The following is a 19,150-nucleotide window of genomic DNA, read 5'->3' as shown; positions in this document are numbered from 1 at the left end:
AAGAAAATGATATTATGTTATTAAGGTTTTAAAAAGAATACTCTCGACTACAAGACAGGACTACATGTATGTAATGGAGGAAAAACAAAACCTTAAGGCTGTCAAAGCAAACCAGGCAAGAAATGGAGATGGTTTGGGATAAGAAGATGGATCTGAAAATGCATGAGGCCTACATTTACAAGTGGCAAGAAATTTAGTGCTTGTTTTATCTTTAGAGAGCTCTGACTGGAAAAGCTTTTCCTCATATTGAACTAAAATTCATCCTCCAATCCTATATACCCCCTGAGGACAAAAATTTAATTCCACGTACAGGTGACACCTCAAGCCTTTAAAAATAACTATTATGTCTCCACCAATAAACATATGGCTTTGAACTCCTTACAAGTCCAAGATACTGTCTTCTGATTACCAGTTTGTTTACAACAAAATACTTGTGGCACAAGTGTACAGTAAACAGGACTAGAAAAGGGTGTGTGAGCAACAAGAAAAAAGGCGGCAGGGCTGCGGACAGCTAAGTACAAATAAATCTGTATTTGGGGGGCTTAAGAATCTCCACTTAAAGCCTGACTTCTTAGCTTTTCCCATTTCAAACGTCATCCCACGAACATACCCACACAGTGGTTAAGTGGAGAAAACCTGCTCCGCGCACCCATGAGTTCTTTTCTCAAGGCAGAATGTTTACTGAGCACCTAGCCTCAAAATCATAGATTGATTCTCAGTACAATACTGTCTTCGGGGTGCTGTCTGAAACGAACACACAAGTTTTCTGGGAAAAGACCCAGAAAAGACCTGCGTCAAGCCTAATTTAATTTAGATTTCATTCTAAGGAGAATGGAGCTGGGTCAGGTCGAGAAGTGCAGAATAAGCTGCCTTACTGTCCGGCTGCACAGAGGGACCATCCCATCCCAGGCACCTGCGAGGAAGAGTTGGAACCGGACGGGCCCCACATGGCCAACTCCCGGAGGGATGGAATTAAGGAAAACCCGTCCGGGTCAGAAAAGGGCCCAGGAAGCCCCTCGTCCGGGCACGGGGGTGTGCCTGGGGAGGGATGACTAGGCGGTCAACCTGGCCTGATTCCCCCGAGCCAGCGAGGGTTGCGGGACTCGCAGAGAGGCCGAGCCACGCTGCCAGCCCCCAGCCCGGGGGTGGGCCTCGGGCAGCGAGCGGCCGCGCGGGCCGGTGCTCCGCCGGGAGGTGCCCAGTCACCGGCCCTGACTCAGCTAAAAGCCGGCGTGGCGGCTCCTCCCTTTCAGCGCCGGCTGCGGTCGCACTTACCGGCTGAGGTGATCATGGCTGCGTCCCGCACTCGCCCGCTCCTTCGCTCGCCGCTCCGGCAGCGCCGTGTATCTGTCAGCTCCGGGCTCGCTCGCTCCGCCGCGCCTCCTGGCTCCCCCGGTGCCCAGCTCAGTCAGTCGCCTCCTCAGGCCGCCGGCTCACTTCTCACCCAGGACCCCGCCCGCCCTGGGACTGCCCGCTGCTCTGCCTGTCTCCCGGCGCGATTTCTCCCCCGGCCTATGTCTTCCGTGCGACCGCCGCCGCTCTGGCTCGCTCGGAAGGGTGCACGAAATGCTCCATGATCTTCTCTAACCTCCCTCGAGGTCAGCACACCAAGGGAGTGGGAACACTCTTCCGCACCTAGGATCAGGCTTCAGAGTAGTCACTCCTAGAAAAAGGACCCCACCGCCACCCGCCATTGCCGAAAAAAGTGGGGGAGCGTCGTGGGGAGGTGCTCGCGGGACTCACAGCGCCACCTGCTGCTTCGGCAGTCTCCCTGCAGCGCCCCTCCAACCCCAGCCACGCCTTCAGGGGTCGGGACAGGGCAAGGAGCGTTTTCTTAGAAAAGTGAGTTTCAAAGTTTTTTTAAAAGCCCAGCTTCCAAAATAAACCCTCACAGAAACAATTTATTATCATATTATAATGAACTCCTAAGTAATCACTGGTTTATAATAAAGTTGAACCAGGAAGGTTTTTATTTACATCTGGATGAGTTACTACTGTACATGGTTTAAAAGTCACAAATATAAAAAGATACACAGTGAAAAGTATCCAAAAAAAAAAAAAAAGTTTTCCATTCTTGTCTTCCATCTGCCTAGTTCCTCTCTCCCTCCACAGCAACAGGTTCCTGATTTTTATTGTATCTAATTTGAAATGGCAATTGTGATCGCCATCTGCAGTCTTACACCAGTTTCAATAGACAAAATACTGAAAAAGCCTGGACAAAGATTAGTGACAAATGGTGACATTTTTAAGCCACTAGCCTTGCACTATCAAGCTACTGTTCAATTGGATAGTGATTAATAAAGCTCATTTCTGAGGCCTTCTCAAAACAATGTAACGTAGTGGCAGGAGTCAATGTTTTCTGGTTGAAATAAAATTTAATTGATAACACATTTGAGTGTATGCGTGAATTTTTCAAAAAAAATCGTATTCTTAAGCTATGGTTGTTAAAATACATTAAGTATAATTATTAAACACTTGAAGAACCTATAGCTCAGGTTGAAAGTCACTGCCCTAGGAGGTATGCAAGAAAAACAAACAGATTGAGTGTTTGTGAGTATTATTTTACAGAGGCACTTTGGCTGATCCCTCACATAAAGACACTTGTGTGCCCCAAACTCCTAAAAGAGTCACATACAAATGCTAACAGGTAGTGGAAATGAGTGAAGCGGTAAGAAAGTGTTAGCTCAGCAGGATGGTGAATGACAACTGGCGCTTAGTGTCAGAGAGGCAGTAGGAAGTGGTGGTGACTATGACAAATGAAGAGGGATGCCCCATCTAAAGACAGCAGTGGCTAATCAGCTTCTACAGTGTTGCTGTTCAAAAATTCAGGGCTACTGTTGTGAGAGCTTATGATTTTTCCCAACAAAGTCAGAAATTGGAATTTTGCGTGAAATTTTCTGATTTTTAAATGTTGGCAAATTGGGTGAAAGGGGTGGAGAGGTACATACTTCCAGTTATAAGATAAATAAGTCCTGGAGATGTAATGTACAGCAATGATGACTTACAGTTGTACTGTATATTTGAAAGTTGCTAAGAGAGTAAATCTTAAGTTTTGATCACAAGAAAAAACTCTACGTGCAGTGATGGATGTTAACTAAACTTAATGCGATAATCAGTTCACAATATCTACATATACCAAATCTTTCTATTATACACCTAAACCAAATACAATGTTACATGTCAATTGCATCAAAAAAAAAAAAAAAGACAAGACAAGAAAAAGAAAATGTTGGTGACTAATTCAAAATGTTTTAAAACAGAGAAGTGGCCAGTTTGTCACCTCTGCTCTTTGAAATGAAGACATTCTTTATGGGAGGACAACCATGTCTCTTGCTTGGGTATGCTGTGCTTGTAACTGTCACGACCTTATCTGAGCCTCTTGGGAACCCTGCGAGAGGCCCCTCTCTCCTTGGAGATTCAGCTGTTCCAGCCCTGTGGTTTCTGCTTCTTCATTCCATTCTGCACTCTTTAGTCAGAGCAATCTTTTTCTTTTTCTTGCTGTTCTTCGTCTTCTTCTTCCTCTTCCTCTTCTTCTTCTTCTTCTTCTTCCTCTTCCTGTTCTTCTTCTTCTTCTTTGTCTTCTTCGTCTCCTTCTCCTCCTCCTCCTCCTTTTTTTTTTTTTTAGCGAATGAAGGTACTGAGTATTGAACCCAGGGTCTCGTGGATGCTAAGCACACTTTCTACCACTGAACTATACCCTTCCCCAGAGCAATTTTTTTTCAAAACTCAACTCTGACCACTGCCTCTGCTCCTTGAAACTCCCACTTCCCATCTTGGGCTCTATTCTTATGCTTCATTCTGCCATGTTTTTGTACACAACCTTCTCCTCACTCCCCATTCTCTGTGTGGAAGTATCCTGCCTCCAGTTGCTATGGACAAGGTGGTGGCCCTAACATGTACCCCTGCAGCCCTACTCTCTCCCTGGAGCACCAGACTCACACACATACCAGGAATCTCTACTTGATGCTCCTTAATTCAGCGACCTCAGAGCTGCACACACTGTCAGCCACTCCACCCATGTGTGTCTCCTGCCTTGATCTCAGCGTGATGAAGGGCATCCATCAGCTACTGAAGCAGGGCCCCAAGGGGTAGGGGGTGGTTATGCCACTGACTGTTCTGCCCCCCTCACCTGGTCTGCACCAGATCTGGTCTCCCTAACATCTCTCCCCACAGCCTAGCCTCCTGTCTCACTCCATTACCCACTAGTTGGCTCCCCCTCTTCTTTCCCAGCTGCAACAACTTCCAACCGCCTTAACCTCCTGCTCACTGTCTCACAATTTTTCAGTCCATTCTTCACAGCCAGTCTGCAGCAATACCAAAAACAAGGAAGACAAGGACTCTCTCCTCCAAGCTCCTCCAGGACTTTCACCCAACCCTGCTCACCCTCCATCTTTATGTCCCACCCTTCTGCCCTGGCTTGCCACACTCCTGCCATCCCAGAGCAGCTGTGCAGCCATGGTGCCTTGTCTCTGACATTGGTACCTTCTCTCCCCTGTCTTCATGGCCTTCTTCCCCTCACCCTCAGCTAAAAAAACTTGCCCCAGTCAAGCAGCACCTCCTTCAGGAAGCCTTCCTTGACTAGTTCACAATGTGTCCCCTTACAGCCTTTACCCCACACAGCCATAATCATGTATCCTTCCCTATGTCCCAACTGGACAAGGAACTACTCAAGAGCACAGTCAAACCTTATTCATCTTAGTGTCCCTTATAGTAACTAGCATAGGATCAGGCACGAAGAATGTGCTCAATAAATGCTTGGTGGATGAATGAACGAACACAGCGTCAGTTAGCTATTGGCACAAGGCTAGAACTCAGACCTACGTCTCGGAAAACCTTGCTCTCTCCAAAACTATAAGACGAACTCCATTTTCAGAGAGGACTTAAGATATAGTAAAATCACAGAATTCTTACCTAGTGCTCTGTTTATAAACAACTATCTCCCTCCAAATTTAGGAGTAATACAAAAGATCTCCAGCCCACACGAGGTCAGCTGCGGGCTCAGCTAAGTCCGGGCTGGGCCGGGGCCTCTCTCAGGGTGAAGGGAGGAAGCCGTGACCAGGCTTTTCCTTTGAGGGCGTGCCCGGCTTTCAGACCGAAGCTCCGCGGGAGCATCTCCTTGACCCGCGCGGCGCCCTCCAGTGGTCACAGCGCTCCCCGGAAGGCGGAGATCGCGGGAACCGGCGAGCGCCGTGTGGTCACCCGTCCCGATCCCCACCCTCCAAGCCTTCTGCCATTTAAATCCTGGGTCTTAGAAGGGCTCGATCCTTCTGTCAAGAACTGGACTTGATTGGTTTTTGAGCTGCTGAGTTATGAAGTGGAAAGTGCAAATCCCTGTTCTGCCACTTAGCTGCACAGTGGTGCTGGGGTCACAAGAGCCTTGCTGTATAGGAGGCGGTCCGCCTGCCTGGCAGGGCCGCTTGTGAGAGGAGGTGCTCCAATCAAGGGCTTGGCACAGAGCCACGCGCGATAAAACTGGCCAGAGGCTAGTGATGGCTTCATGTACAGCACGCTGGCCACATGCTTTTATTATTATTATTATTATTTTATTTTATTTTATTTATTTATTTTTTTTACAGTAAAGGCATTTGATCACGGAGCAGAAACGTGAAACGCAGACAGGGACGGGGCCTCCCGCGTGTAGGTGCTAGGTCGGAGGGAAACGCCTGTCGGGGACTAGAATTGGCTTGGATGGACTGAGGCACGAAAGAACCCAGGAAGCCATCAGAGCCAGGCTCTCTTCCCTCTATGGACAATGTCCAAGAGCCCAACGCTTATCTTGGGGAACCAGAAGCCTGCCCTGGAGGAGCTGATGTGGGGGTGGGAAGGGTCCGAGGTAACCAGCCAGATCTGGGCAAGTGGCAAGGGGTAGGAGGAGCCACAAAGAACCCCCAAGACAGGTCTCTTGCAGTCTTGCTGCCCTATCCCGTGGCTACTAGCCACAGGTGGCCACTTCAAATGTGATTAGTGCAACCCAGGAACTGATTTTCAATTAAATTAAATTTTTATTTAATTGAAATTTAAAGATACCTGATCAGTCATTGGAAAACTTTTAAGTGTATTTGGAACAATTTGAGGATATAAGTCTATTTTTTCAACTATAAAATTATGATATCTAAGTATTTTGGATAAAAATTTTATATCTGAATTGGGCTGTAAGTGTAAAATTCTCATAGGATTTCAAAAATGTATAATGTCTTGTTAAAAATTTTAAATATTTATAGTTGATAACATCGTGGACATACTAGGCTAAATAAAATGTTATTAAAATTAATTTCACCTGTTTCTTTTGATTTTTTTTTCCTAATGTTTCTAGAAAATCTAAAGCTACATATGTGCCTGGCATCAGGTTCCTCTGAGACAGGGCTGGTCTAGACCCACCCCAAGGTCTTGGTCCCTCTGCCCTCCCATTTGGGCCTGGCCTTTTGGCCTGCTTCACGGTCATGGCGGCTCTTTGTCAGTGGCACGTGCCGGGCCAGACCAGACTGGGGGCATAGGCAGAAGGTAAGACCCCTTCCTGTCGGGGAGCAGGGGGCTGGAGTGACTGCCCTGGAGAGAGCAGTGCCCCTGGGATGGTCAGGGTGAGGGCTGTCTGGGGTTAGGGTAATGATCTGAGGCAACACCCTGCTCTGAGACCTTGTTAACCAGCGAGAGCGAGAAAGAGCTCATGTGACAAGACAGAGACCCAGTTTCTGCCACCAGGACTCAATCACAAGGACTAAGCTAAGTGCCTGATTACTCCAAGTGCAGAGCAGGACAGCAAAAAGCGTGACTTACAACTTAAGATCTGAATTTCTGCCTGAGTATTTCACTGGTCAAGGAACAGCCAGGCCTGGTCTGCATTTGCAGCAGGAGCCCTGGCTGGCACTGGGCAGCTCACGGAGGAAGCCAGGCAGGATTCTCGCTCTTGCCAAAGCCCTGGCCCCACAGCGGCCCTGGTGCCCTGTCCCACACCATGGTCTCCTGGAGTTGAATTCTGAGATCCTTGTGAACCACAGTACGGCCCAGTGGGGCAGTCTCTGCCCTGCTCCATGTTAGACAGCCCCATAGAGAAGGCAACCAGAGGGCTCTGGCTCAGGGCCCAAAGGCATCTGAGGGATATGTGTAATATCCTGGTTGTCACCCTTGCCTTGGACCTCATTTCCCTTTGAACTCCAAGATTACACAAGTGGCAGGCAGCCCAGGCCAAATTCCACGTCTGTCCCAATCTTGATCCACTAACACACAAAATCGGGTCAGAGTGGGGTTACACAGGCCTTGGGTACAAAATAACCGATATCCTCCACTGTGTTGGCTGTGTTTGCCACTCAAACAGGACAAAGTGCAGCCTCCTCACCACAGGGAACAGCTCTGCAGCGTGGTTCTGCTACACTTTGAAGTACAGGCCGCTTTCAGGTTAACGTGGCTGCTGTCAACCTTCCAGCCTTCCCCAGGAAGGCGGGGTCCTAGGTCGTCTGCCCTGGGTAAGAGGGGTGTGTTTCGATCACAGGTTTGGGGGCCTCAGTCTTTGGCCTGTTGCAGGTTTGCCTTAAGGTGTTAGTTTGACAACCAAGGGACTCTTATGCAGAAAGTCTTGCAGACAAACTCTTTGAGAGGAGAGAAACTGACCCACGTCCCATAAAAGGTTCTCTGAGACTCCGCTGAGACTGTTTCATCTCGTTGAACGTTCACATGGGTACACACACACTAATAAATACCAAGTTAAATGCTATTAAAAAAAAAACCAACCTCTTTTTAAATATTTACTTATACTTTCCAGCTACATGTTTTCCAGTCCCAGCCAATAGGGTTGCAGAGATGTCATCCAGGGAAAGCTGGGGGATTTTCAGTCCAGATGATTCCAGAAGTCCTGCCATTTGCCCAGATGCCCTGCTCCCAAGGGTCCCTACAAGGAGCATTTTATGAGAATAAAGGGGAAGATCCATTCTGTTCTCGATTAGACAGCAGAGGTACTTCTTGGTTTTATTAGATATTAGGAATTACCGATTCAAGTCAGAGTCACATAACTGCTGCCATGTTAGAGAGATTAGTACCCAAGAGCCCAGACAGGGGCCTTACCTGGAGGCCCCCAGCCGATGGCTCCTGGTACCACTGACCTAATTCAGGGTTTCTGCCCTCAGAGGGGCCCACCCCAACCTTCATGCCATATAAAAGTCCTTAGAGAATAGACCCACCACCAAGGCCATCCCTCCTGGCACCGAACTCTTCTGTCTGCTACAAGACAGCAATGACACCGTTCCCAAAAGGATGCAGCTTAGCTTCGCAATTTCTCAAGGAAGCGAAATTGCTTCCTTGTCTCCTGCTGAGCATTCGGGAGGCAGAACCCACATGTCAGTAAAGAAAGACCTTCCCTCTTCAACTATTCACAGGAATACTGAAGGGAATTGAAAACCAATGTGCCAACTGCCCTTTACACCAGAGTCTTGCAGCCTCACCTGTCCCCCAGGGCCAGGACCATGCAGGTGGCGCATATGAATGAAGAGCTGTAGAGTGTGGTATAGGTCAGTGGGAGGGGGGCTCTAGTTGGCTGGGTGGGTGGGGGAGAAGTAGGAAACTGGAGAGGAAAACGTGCCCCATCCTTCACCCAGAAAACTAGCTTGTTTACGTGCAGCTGTCCAAGCTTCAAATATTGGCAACAACTAAAAAGATTTCTAAACACAGCAGAGGCTGCTGTCTTGTGACTTCTGCCTTAGATAATTTCCTAACTTAAAAAAGCTCCCTCCCCTCACCAAATAATAAAACTCCAATCAAATGATTACAAAGAAATTAACAGAGAAATAGAAAAATCTAGCAGCTTCAAAAATACCAGTCTCCCCATTTAAAACAAAATCAACAGTAATTTACCGAGTCCATGCCTATGTAGGAAGAAGTCAGCTGGGTCCTTCCTGTCATCCTTCCTGCCCTCACACTGATACGGGTTAGGCTCCCTATTAGAGAGGATAAATTGAGGCACAGGGCAGGGAGGGCTCCTCCTTAATCACAAGGAGCCCCTTGGCCACAAAGGTTTCCCATTTCCCATTTGGTCACCATGATAGCCAGGGCTGAAATAACTCATGCAAGTTACACAGTACCTCGCAGAGCGCTGGGCAACTAGTAGGCACAATTGCATGTCTGCTGAATGAGTCAAGCAGGAGTGAATGGATTTGGCCACCTCCCTTAGATAGTGTTTCCTCCTAAGGAAAATCAGGAGCTGTCCTTGCCATTCCAAAGACTGGATGTCTCCAGGGGTTAGGTGAGGAAAACACAGGAGGTAATCCAGAGTTCCCTCTCCAAGTAAACAGATAGATGGACTTCCTGGCTTTTAAGGGAACATCACTGACCCTGACTGACTCATAAACAGAGAAAAAAGGGCTCTGGTCTGCGTCTGCTTTGACCTTGGGTTAGGACCTGAGATCAAGAGCAAGCCCCACGCCCTTGTAATCCACACCCATAACTTTCCTCCTGTTTGGTGCCATGGTTAGTTCCCAGCATCTTTATTTTCAAAGAACTTGGCACAGAAAGTCAACGTCAACATGAGGAAAAAAGACAGCCCTTTCTTCTTCCAGATGTGCAAAGCTATTTCTGCCTTGGGCCTGCAGCACACGGAACATCTTGGCTCTGCGCGACGGGCCCCCAGGGAAGCTCTGGGAGCCAAGGTCCCAGGAAGCCCAAGCCTCCTGTTCTGAGGGACTCTTCCTAGAATTTGACCGGGAGGAGATTGTCTCATCTAGAGTTTGTCAAAGGGGCCATGATTGACATTTTGAGTGGAACAAACTTGTGCTGTTGGAGATTATTCTGCACACTGTGAAACGCCCACTAAACGTCAGGGGTTCCCCTCAGTCACAGTGACTTTCCTAACACACACACACACACACACACACAAATTTCCAGTGCTGCCTGGAGGGGCCTGGTCCCTGGCTGAGAGCCATTGGGCTAGTAGCCCCCTTGTGCGTTTGAGAAACAGAAGCCCCAAAGGTTGAATGACAGGTCCAAGGCCACCCCCACCAGATCTGATGATTTCTGATCCAGAGTTCTTTCCAGCTGCACTTGAAGTGGTGGATGCTCATGCAAACAACCATGGGATACCACAGCACCACAGTACCTCAAAGTAGACAGCCATCTGTCTCAACGGCACAGAGAGAAAAAATAACCCCACTATGACCAGAGAGTATGCAAATATGAGGTGGGGGGCAGGTTTCCAGAGGATACACTTTCCCAGGTCCTGCTTAGCTTGCTAAATCCTGCTGCCTGGCTGGCAAAACTGTCAATCCAACAGCCCCCCTGGCAGGTGGCAGGTGGCAGGTGGCAGGTGGCAGGTGGGGCCTTCGTAGTTACCATCATCCCAAGGTCAACATGGCGGCATGGCAGCTCAGTGAGAAGGAGCCAGCCCCCAGTCTGTAGGTTAGAGCCGGGGCAGCCAGGGGTCCAGCCTTCATCTCAAGTCCCCATCAGGCTCAGCAGGAGTGGGAGCAACTCCATCACAGGCTCTCGACCCCTTTGCAGGATCGTCACAGTCTCCATTGGGGTAGATGGCTGTCAGTGCCAGCTCCTCCTCAGGGTCCTGGAAGTTATCTGGAACACAAGAGAAGGAACCATCCAATCACAAGATAAAGTTTATGAGTGGGTAGGCTAAGAACGAAAGTGAAGAAGTTGGCCCCAGTGACTATCTACTTTAAAAACACACCAAAACACTATAAAAAATCTTCTGTACATACCCTTTGACCCAGCAATTCCACTTCTAGGGTTTTACTCTAAGGAAATAATTAGTGGAACTGCTTGAGTCATCTTGCTGCCAGCCTCAGGATGAAATAATGCTGAGGCAGGCCCAGCAGAAAACTCAAAAACCTGGGTCCTTAATGGGGTCACTGGCCCCTGAATCAACTAGCCCTGAAGCTAACTCAACCTCTAGACTATCTTTTAGGTGAAATAATGAATTTCCTTGCTGCTTATGCTAGTTTGAGTCATCGTTTCTCTACCTGCGGCTGAAAATGTCCTGATTTGATGTCCGACAAAAGGACTGGCTGAGTACACTCTGGCTCACTCACATAATGGGATTCAGGCATTAAAAATGATGGATAAAATCCCATAGAACTAACTCAATAAAAAATGTTAAAAAAAAAATCCCATAGAACTAAACACACACACACAAGTACAAGTAAAATTTGGGAAATCTGAAAAAGGTCTGTGGATTGTTTCAATGTCAATATGCCAGTTGCGACATTATCCTGCAGTTTTGCAAGATGTTACCATGGGGGAACACTGGGCAAAATGAACACAGGATCTCTTTACGTAATTTCTTACAACTGCAGGTGAATCTACATTTATCTCAAAAAAAAAAAAAGATGAAAGATGTTGACGTATAATTATTGCCGTGGAATATTGCAGCCACAATACGTTATTGAGAAAGAAAGGTTCTAAAACAGTGTATGTAAATGTATGTATGTATTTATTGTAGATATTATAAATGTATAAGTGTACTCCAGACATGCAATTTGCATCTTAATACATTCACTTCTGTATGAGACTAGACAATTACATGCTACAAGGGGAAGTTATCAAAGATTTACATGAAGTTGTGTATGAAGCCTTTGTTTTTGTTTCCTTTTAGTTTCCAGATACATCCAAAATGACGATGGAGAGGTTGAAGTTACCATTTTTGCAATTAAATATTTTAAATACGTGATGCATTTTGAAGATGATTTATATATTACATAGAAGTGAATTTATTAAAATTTAAATAGTATAAGGGGATATAAATAGACAAACAGAACAGTCTACCACAATTATAGTGGTAGTTACCTTTGAGTGATAGGATTAAGTGAATTACTTTTAATATTTATCTTCCTTCTTCTGTAGTTTTTGAGTTTTCAATTATGTAGGCAGAATTCCAGGATGATTCTCACCCCTTGGTGAACTCATCCTGCTTAATCCCCTCCTCTGAGTGTGGGTGGGACCTGTGAGTATGATAAGAGAGTCACGCCCTTGATTTGGGTATCTGATAAAGGTGATGGAGAGTCACTCCTGTGATTGTGTTATGTTAGAGGAGACTGGAGATTTCTCCTGCTGATTGAAGGGCCTGTGAGGGAGGGAGCTGTGGGGCCTCTTGGAGCTGACAGCCAGCAAGCCAGGGGACCTTAGTGCTCCAGTAGGGTGCAGTCTGCTTCTAGCTGGGCTCTGCTTCTGGTCTCTCCCTGCTCCTGCAGTCCAGTCACCTCTCTAAACACACCCCTAATCTGCACACCCTTGTTACAGAAGTCACCAGTGGCTACTGTTCCTGAGAGACTTGAGTCCAGGGCCCCGTTTTGGTTCCAACTCTCCTTTTCAGCCATGCCCCATCCCCTAATCCAGTCTTCTGCACCTCACCCCTGGGGTGTTCCTGACAGGGGTCTCTTTTCTGAGCTTGACATCATGCTCACCAGCCTTGTTCATGGTGCTCCCTCTCCAAATCTTCCCACTTAAGAAAACTTCCCCAGCCCCCAGCTCAAATGTCACTTGCTCTGTGAAACTCCCTGGATCCTCAGGGAGAGACAGAATGCTTTTGGCTTCAGATACTCTACCACGCGTGTCCAACACCTGTGGTACAGCCCTGCCCACACCGCCTTCCTTAGGCAGAGACTCCTGGGGTGAGAGCCCTGCAGACTGAGCCTGGGTGCCAGCTGCCCAGTGGTCCGGGTGGGCACCTCACATTACCCATCCTCATGCCCCACACGTGGCAAGTGCTCTATGGATGTCGGTCTACTTCAACCTACTGTCCCTGTGTGCATGTGACCACAATCCCAAGCCCCAGCCCTCAGGGTCCAGGAGGCCAGGGAGGTGAAACACTCACCCTGAGCTGGGCCACTGGGGGAGGTGGCATCTGGGTCCTTCCCCCGGCTCCAGGGACCCCAGGAAAAGCATGCCAGCAGTGCTGGGAGGCCAGGTCTGTCCCAGGCTCCTTCTGCTAGAAAGAACACAAAGTCCCAGAGGAATGGGTCAGATGGTGCTCGACATGACTGAGAGACTTTTCTGTTCAGCAAACCAAGAGCTTCAACTGTCAGCTGCCTTAGTTTCAACTGTCTGATTAAAAAAAAAGATTCTGATTTGCAAAAGGGGATGGAGTTTTTGTACTTTAAAAAAATGAGCTGGAAAAAAGAAATACAGCTTTATATGTATTACCTCATTTCATCTTCACAAAAACCCTATGTAGGTATCATGTCAGGGAAACTACAGTAACAAAAATGACATTAAATTAATTACAATTATAGAGCACTGAAGACAAAACTCAAAGAGCAGTTACTTCCTCCCTGATTTCTAGTTCAAACTCTTTCTTAATAGGAACAGATTTCATCTTTTTTTGATAATCACACACAAAATAATTGCATATTGATTTGAGTTTCCTTATTATAATACCACCTCAGTTATCTGGAGATCACTTGAGATCCCCAACCATCTGGGATAAGGTTAACTGGAACAAAGTTTTTAAAAAGGACTCCAGGCAGCCAAAACACAGAAAGTCCTTGTTCATGATTCTTTACTTGGGGCCTATTTACTCTTAATTTGCACCCAACTCTAATAAGACTGGAGCCTTACTTTTCAACCCAAAGACAGCTGTATTAGGGATAAAATGGGTAAAAGGGCACTGCCAAGAGGCAGGCAACCTAAAACTGTAAGAATAGCTATGAGAGAGTGAGGAAAGAGATAGAGAAACTTTGCAATTGCTAGCAAAACCTTAGCAACATGAATCTGTGGTGCAGCCTACTGCAACAGCCCTGAAGAAATTACTGGACCATGAGTTATAATTACTCTCATGACCTTTAGTCATTAATGAAAGGTCTCATGTCCAGAATGTTTTTTATAGAAGTACAATCAAGTTTAAGGCAGTAGAGAATGACTCCCTTGCAAAATGTTAAGAAGTTTTAAGTGTTAGTGTTTAATGGGAGTCAAGGATTCCACATGCCAAGCAGGGTGTGGGGAAATGGGGATACAGTGGTGATTAAACTTACAAGGGAAAGTGACAAAACCACGTGGTAAGAACTTGGAGAGCAGAAGCAGATTCTGGGATTTCGTTTGTGAACTTGCAAATGGGAGCAGGGAGGGTCAGGGAAGGTTTTCTGGAGGAGGAAGTCCAGTTCTGAATGAAGGAAAAGCAGAGTGGAAGAAAAGGCTTTTCATTCTGAGGCAACTGCAATGTATGCAAAAGCTTGGAGGCCAGAGCAAGCTTGGCTCTGGGGAATTGAAAGTTGTTTGCTGGGAATAGGAGATGACTAAGAGAGTTTAAGGGCTCAGAAAATTTTCTAGGCACCAGTTGATTAGGGGGAAAGAATTTCCCCATGCGTCCACATCAGCAAAGGTGCTGGCATTGACATTCAAAATGACAATCCACCTCAGGACCTTCTCCAAGGCTTTCAGGATGGTTGTTGAGTTTCAAATTTGGCAGGTTTCCTCACAGACTCAACAGAAGGGTTGTGGGAAGGGATTGGGGAGGTTAGGGCAGGCTCTACAGCTGAGAGGGATGATCTTCACCTAGGCAGGCCAGGCTGGCAGGTAAGTCTGTGACATTTGTGACATCAGAGGTACCAGGTCTCCTTGCTGGAACCCCACCACCACCTGCACCCCCCACACCCCCACCCTTGGCACGGTTGCTGGATTAACACATCAGTGCCCAAGAAGGCAGAACACAGGCTCTATCTTCATTAACACTTTATCTAGAAGGGTCTGCAGAAGCTGGAAGGCTTGGAGGGCAGGAGATGCTGGAGAGCGGCAGGTGCTGGAGAGGAGTTGAGGAAAGAAGCTAGATTGTAAAGGACGCCTCTGCATTCCCCTGCTTTGCCAGATGAAGCTGTACTTAACGTCCATATTTTAATCCCGGGTCACTGGGAAGGTTCTGTAAGACCTTGTATACCGGGATAGAGGAGATTCTGACCCTTCTGCTGATGGCAACAGTCACCGGGGCTGGGAAGAGACCCTCATTCCCCTCTCCACACTTCAGGAGAGTGTGAAGGGAAGACAGGGAGACACCGCAGTGGGTGCACAAGCTGGAGGAGTAGCCAAGAAGGACTCGGAAGTTCTGTGCCCTCCGTCCCTTACATCCTTTCCCCCCACCTCCAAGTCCCGGCATCCTCGCCTTCTTCCTCTGACCCACAGGCGCTTCCACTGTGAGTCTGCAACGTCGCACCCCTAGCTCCGTGCCTCGAAGCTCCTAGTACCGGAAACCCCCCCTAGTCCCAGTTCTGTCCTCCTCCCATCTTGAAACTAGCGCGTCCCAAGGCTTTCCTATCTCCTCCCCGTCTCTTCCTTTCCTCCCAACTCCCAGATGTTAGCCCAGCTCAGTCCAACCCTCTCTCCAACAACTTCTCCTGACTTCTGCTTGTCCCCTACGTTTTCCTAAGCCTCTGTATTTCCCATGCACTCAGGACCCTCCCAGGACAGACTTGGCGCCTTGCCCAGGGCCCGCTCCACGCTAGCTGGGAGGCCTCGTGCTAGGTACCGCCCCTCTCCCGGCCTCAGTTTACCTCGGTGTACAATGAGGGTGCTGGCCTAAAGAGTTCCAACTTGGGGGCCTTCCCCCAGCCGCCGCCCGCGGCTCGCCCTCGCCGTTCCCCGGGCCCCGCGCCTCCTCACCTGGTCGCGCAGGCCCGGCGGCTTGCAGGGCCCTGCAGGCGGCCGCCTGGACGGCCAGGCTGGAGGCCGGGTGGCCGGGGCAGTAGGCGACCGCCTGCACCGGGCCCCCCGCCTGGCGGCCGAACACGGTGCGTAGCAGCGCCTCCAGTAGCCGCAGCTCCGGGACCACCGAGTCCTCCGCCTCGGCCTCGGCCACCAGCACCCCAACCAGCGCCGCGCCGGCCCGTCGCCGCCCGCGCACGTCCCGCAGCATCTCCCGCAGGTGGCGCCGCGGCTCCCGGGCGGCCAGCGACGACGCGCGGCACAGCACGAAGACCAGCGGCGAGCGGATGGCGCGCGCCGCCCCCGTCCGGAGCGCCTTCTGCGCGCCGGGCGCCCCGGGCTCGGCGCCCTCGGCCGCCGCGCCGCCCGGCTTGCCCGCGGCTCGCTGGGGCGGGAACACCGCGCGGGCGAAGTCCCACAGCAGCGCGCGGCTCTGCTCGCGCTCCCACAGCTCGCCCACCAACAGCACCTGCCCGCAGCCGCCCGCCGCCTCCACCAGCGCCTGGAAGGGCGGCTCGGCCGGGCGCGCGGGCCGGGCCGCCAGCGCCTCCAGCTCACGCTCCATGCTCGCCGCCGCGCGCCTGCTGCGGCCCTGCTGGGCCAGCTGCCCGCCTCTCCGGTGGCGGCGGCGCCCGGGCCCGGGAGGACACGCCCCCGAAGGCTTCGCCCGGCCCGACCCCGGGCCCGCAGCCTGAGATCCCCGAGCTCTAGCCGGGAGCTGGGCGGGGGCAGAGGCTTTCTCCCCCAGCGGTCTACAGGTGGCGCCTCCCGCAGTCCCTGTGGCAGAGGCGGGGAAACTAAGCTGTTCATCCATCCATCCATCCATCCATCCATCCATCCATCCATCCATCCATCTATATACGTTCATCTGTATCCATTCAACAAGCATTTGAACACCTACTAGGTGCAGAGGAGCCAAAGGTGGAGAAAGACAGAAAATTATCATGTGAACAAATATACCTTCACAAACTAGATTGGATTGAAACGTGGAGCAGATATTTCTGAGGAGTTCTCACGGTTTGGGGACAGGGAGTTTTGGAGGCAGGGCTGCCCCTGACTGCTACTTTGGAGTGTTCAGGGTAGGAGTGGGCACCAGAGAAGGGGGTTGGGAGGTGAGAAAAGAAGGGAAGCAGCGGTCTCTTCTGTTACTTCTGTCCTTAACTTAGTTTTGGGCATTCAGCCTTTACCAAAAACAAATTGAAGGATCATTATTTCCACACATCCTTATTACCTGCAGAACACTTCCCTCGGCACTGGGGAGTGAAGGCAGATAGTGTTGCTCTCTGTGGAGCAGAAAGTCTAGGGGGTTGGAGGTGGGGCACTGATGGCAACCTGGTTTATGGGAGATGGGAGGGGGAGGGGGCAGGAGGGGAGGGGAGGGTGAGGGGGCAGGAGGGGAGGGGAGGGGGAGGGGGCAGGAGAGGAGGGGAGGGGAGGGGGAGGGGAGGGGAGGGGGAGGGGAGGGGGAGGGGCAGGAGGGGAGGGGAGGGGAGGGGAGGGGGCAGGAGGGGAGGGGAGGGGAGGGGGGCAGGAGGGGAGGGGAGGGGAGGGGAGGGGGGCAGGAGGGGAGGGGAGGGGAGGGGAGGGGGGCAGGAGGGGAGGGGAGGGGAGGGGAGGGGGGCAGGAGGGTGTCAAAAAGCCACATCAGAAGCAAGAATGCATTTCCTTTCATTCTAAAGATCTAAGTCAGCTTTATCCAATAGAACATTCTGTGATGATGGAAGTATTTTATAATATCTGTACCATCCAATGCAGTAGCTACTACCCATATGTGGCTATTATTGAGCACTTGAAATCTGGCTAGTGCAGCTGAGAAACTGAATTTTATATTTTATTTCACTTTAATTAAATGTAAATAACCACATGAAGTGAGTGGCTAGGGCATTAGACAGTGCTGGTCAGGGCTCATTACCTCCCCTCTGTTACACTGTATATACCAAGGGCCCCTTTGGGTCAAGAACATGTTAATACTAAGCCCTCTCCTTCACCATATAGCCCCAGTCTGCTTCATGGTGACCCCATTTCCTGCCCCCTATAGTTATGTTGAAACATCTCCTCCTGGAGGGTTTGTATGTCCATTTAATAAAACAAACCTTTTGGGAGCACCTTCTGTGTACAAACACTGGGGACTCAAATATATACAAAGCAGCCCTGCCCTAAATCTGATCATTTAGCAGTGGTTTTAGCCAATGTTTGGGGGAAGAACCCCATATCTTTGTTGGAGTCTTAAAATGACCTCTTGCCTTTCTACAGAAAGGTACCATCTTTGTCTGGAACAGGGGTCCAGGGGCTTGGGTGGGAAAAGCACAAGATTTGGAGCAAAAAGCCCTGGGCTGGAGTCAGTTTGGGTTCCAGCACCAGCTCAGTGCTTCAGTCAACCACCCTGCATTTATTAAGCATCTCTACCATGCTGTGTGCCTGGTGCTGGGAAGACAGCTGCGAACAGGACAAGTTCCTACCTCTGTGGAGCTGATGGTCTAGTGGAGACTGGGAAAGACAGACGATAAACAAGCAAACACATAAATAACAGCTTCAGATGGTGATTGGTGCTGCGAAAAGAAATAATGCAGGGCTGACAAGATGGTAATGTACTTGAGATGCTGGCCTCTTCCTGTAAATACAATCCTAAAGATGGCCCAGAAGCAAGAGGGAAGTTGAAGAGGACTGAGAAACCAATGTAAAAACCACAAGAAGCACACTGCCCCCGCCACTGTCCAGGAGGCAGCAGGTAGCTGGGTTGTGGTGTGTGGGAAGGAAACAGAAGCCCCTTCTAGGCTGGGTGCCCTAGAACAGGATAGGCTAAGTGAACACCTTACAATGTGCTCTTTTCTCTGCCCACTTTGGTTTCCATAGACCATTATCCATCTCTAGCCCCATTTCCATTTACCCCCCACCCCATGGCACTGGAAGGCAGAAAACTGTTGTAGCCTCAGATGGAGCATGAGGCTGAGGTTAGAAGTACAAACTAATAAACCTGCAGCACCTAGCAGTCCCTTCTTCCCCCTGCCTGGGTCAGGGCATTCCATCCACAACACCTAGCTTGTGAAAAGAGCAGTGGCCAGGAGAGTATGCCCAGAAGTTGCCTGGTAGTGAGAGGGGGTGGCAGTGGCACATGCGGAGTAGCCAAGTCACACTATAATGCCAGAAGCAATTCCCATGCCCACCTGTATTCTTTGAGCTCCTTAGGAAAGATACAAAGTAAAACCTAAACATTAGTCCCTTTCAGATTTACCCACTGCCAGCCAAGGTAGCTGATATCCAGAGGAACGCGAGCTCGCTGAAAAAATTAATCAGATTTCTGGAAAATGTAAGACAGTGCAGATTTAATCAATATATGAATTAAGATTCATCTCAATCACCAGTAACACAAACTCCAAATAACAGTATCATAAATGCAATGAAAGTATTTTCTTCTCTTGTAGAAGTTTGAAGGTGGACAGTTCATGGCTAATAGAGTAGCTCCATTTTACTAGGTCTTTGAGGACTCAGGTTTCATTCCAGATCAATGCTCCCCTATTTTGTCTTCATGATC

The 19,150-nt window shown here is 49.4% G+C and overlaps 2 protein-coding genes across 2 annotated transcripts in view; both read right to left on the bottom strand.

The window, feature by feature from the left end:
• The window catches only part of PSMD1 (proteasome 26S subunit, non-ATPase 1), an 80,717-nt gene extending 79,258 nt beyond the window's left edge, over positions 1 to 1,459 (bottom strand). The window contains exon 1 of the mRNA XM_031452373.2: positions 1,276 to 1,459. Within this exon, the coding sequence (XP_031308233.1) occupies positions 1,276 to 1,291 (16 nt within the window). The 5' untranslated portion in view covers positions 1,292 to 1,459. The remainder of the gene's footprint in view (positions 1 to 1,275) is intronic.
• A 6,267-nt stretch (positions 1,460 to 7,726) lies between these two features.
• C4H2orf72 (chromosome 4 C2orf72 homolog) lies at positions 7,727 to 16,223 on the bottom strand. Its single transcript, XM_031452381.2, has 3 exons — positions 15,577 to 16,223; positions 12,803 to 12,916; positions 7,727 to 10,548 (listed from the first exon to the last, which is right to left on the bottom strand). Exons 1-3 carry the CDS (start codon positions 16,181 to 16,183, stop codon positions 10,409 to 10,411), a joined length of 861 nt encoding a protein of 286 aa, XP_031308241.2. The 5' UTR covers positions 16,184 to 16,223; the 3' UTR covers positions 7,727 to 10,408.
• Positions 16,224 to 19,150: the final 2,927 nt, after the last annotated feature.

Source organism: Camelus dromedarius, chromosome 4, assembly GCF_036321535.1.
Source record: "Camelus dromedarius isolate mCamDro1 chromosome 4, mCamDro1.pat, whole genome shotgun sequence".
Classification (NCBI taxonomy): Eukaryota; Metazoa; Chordata; class Mammalia; order Artiodactyla; family Camelidae; genus Camelus; species Camelus dromedarius.
The sequence above is the reverse complement of the archived record's forward strand: the minus strand, read 5'-3'. Positions and strand labels throughout refer to the sequence as shown.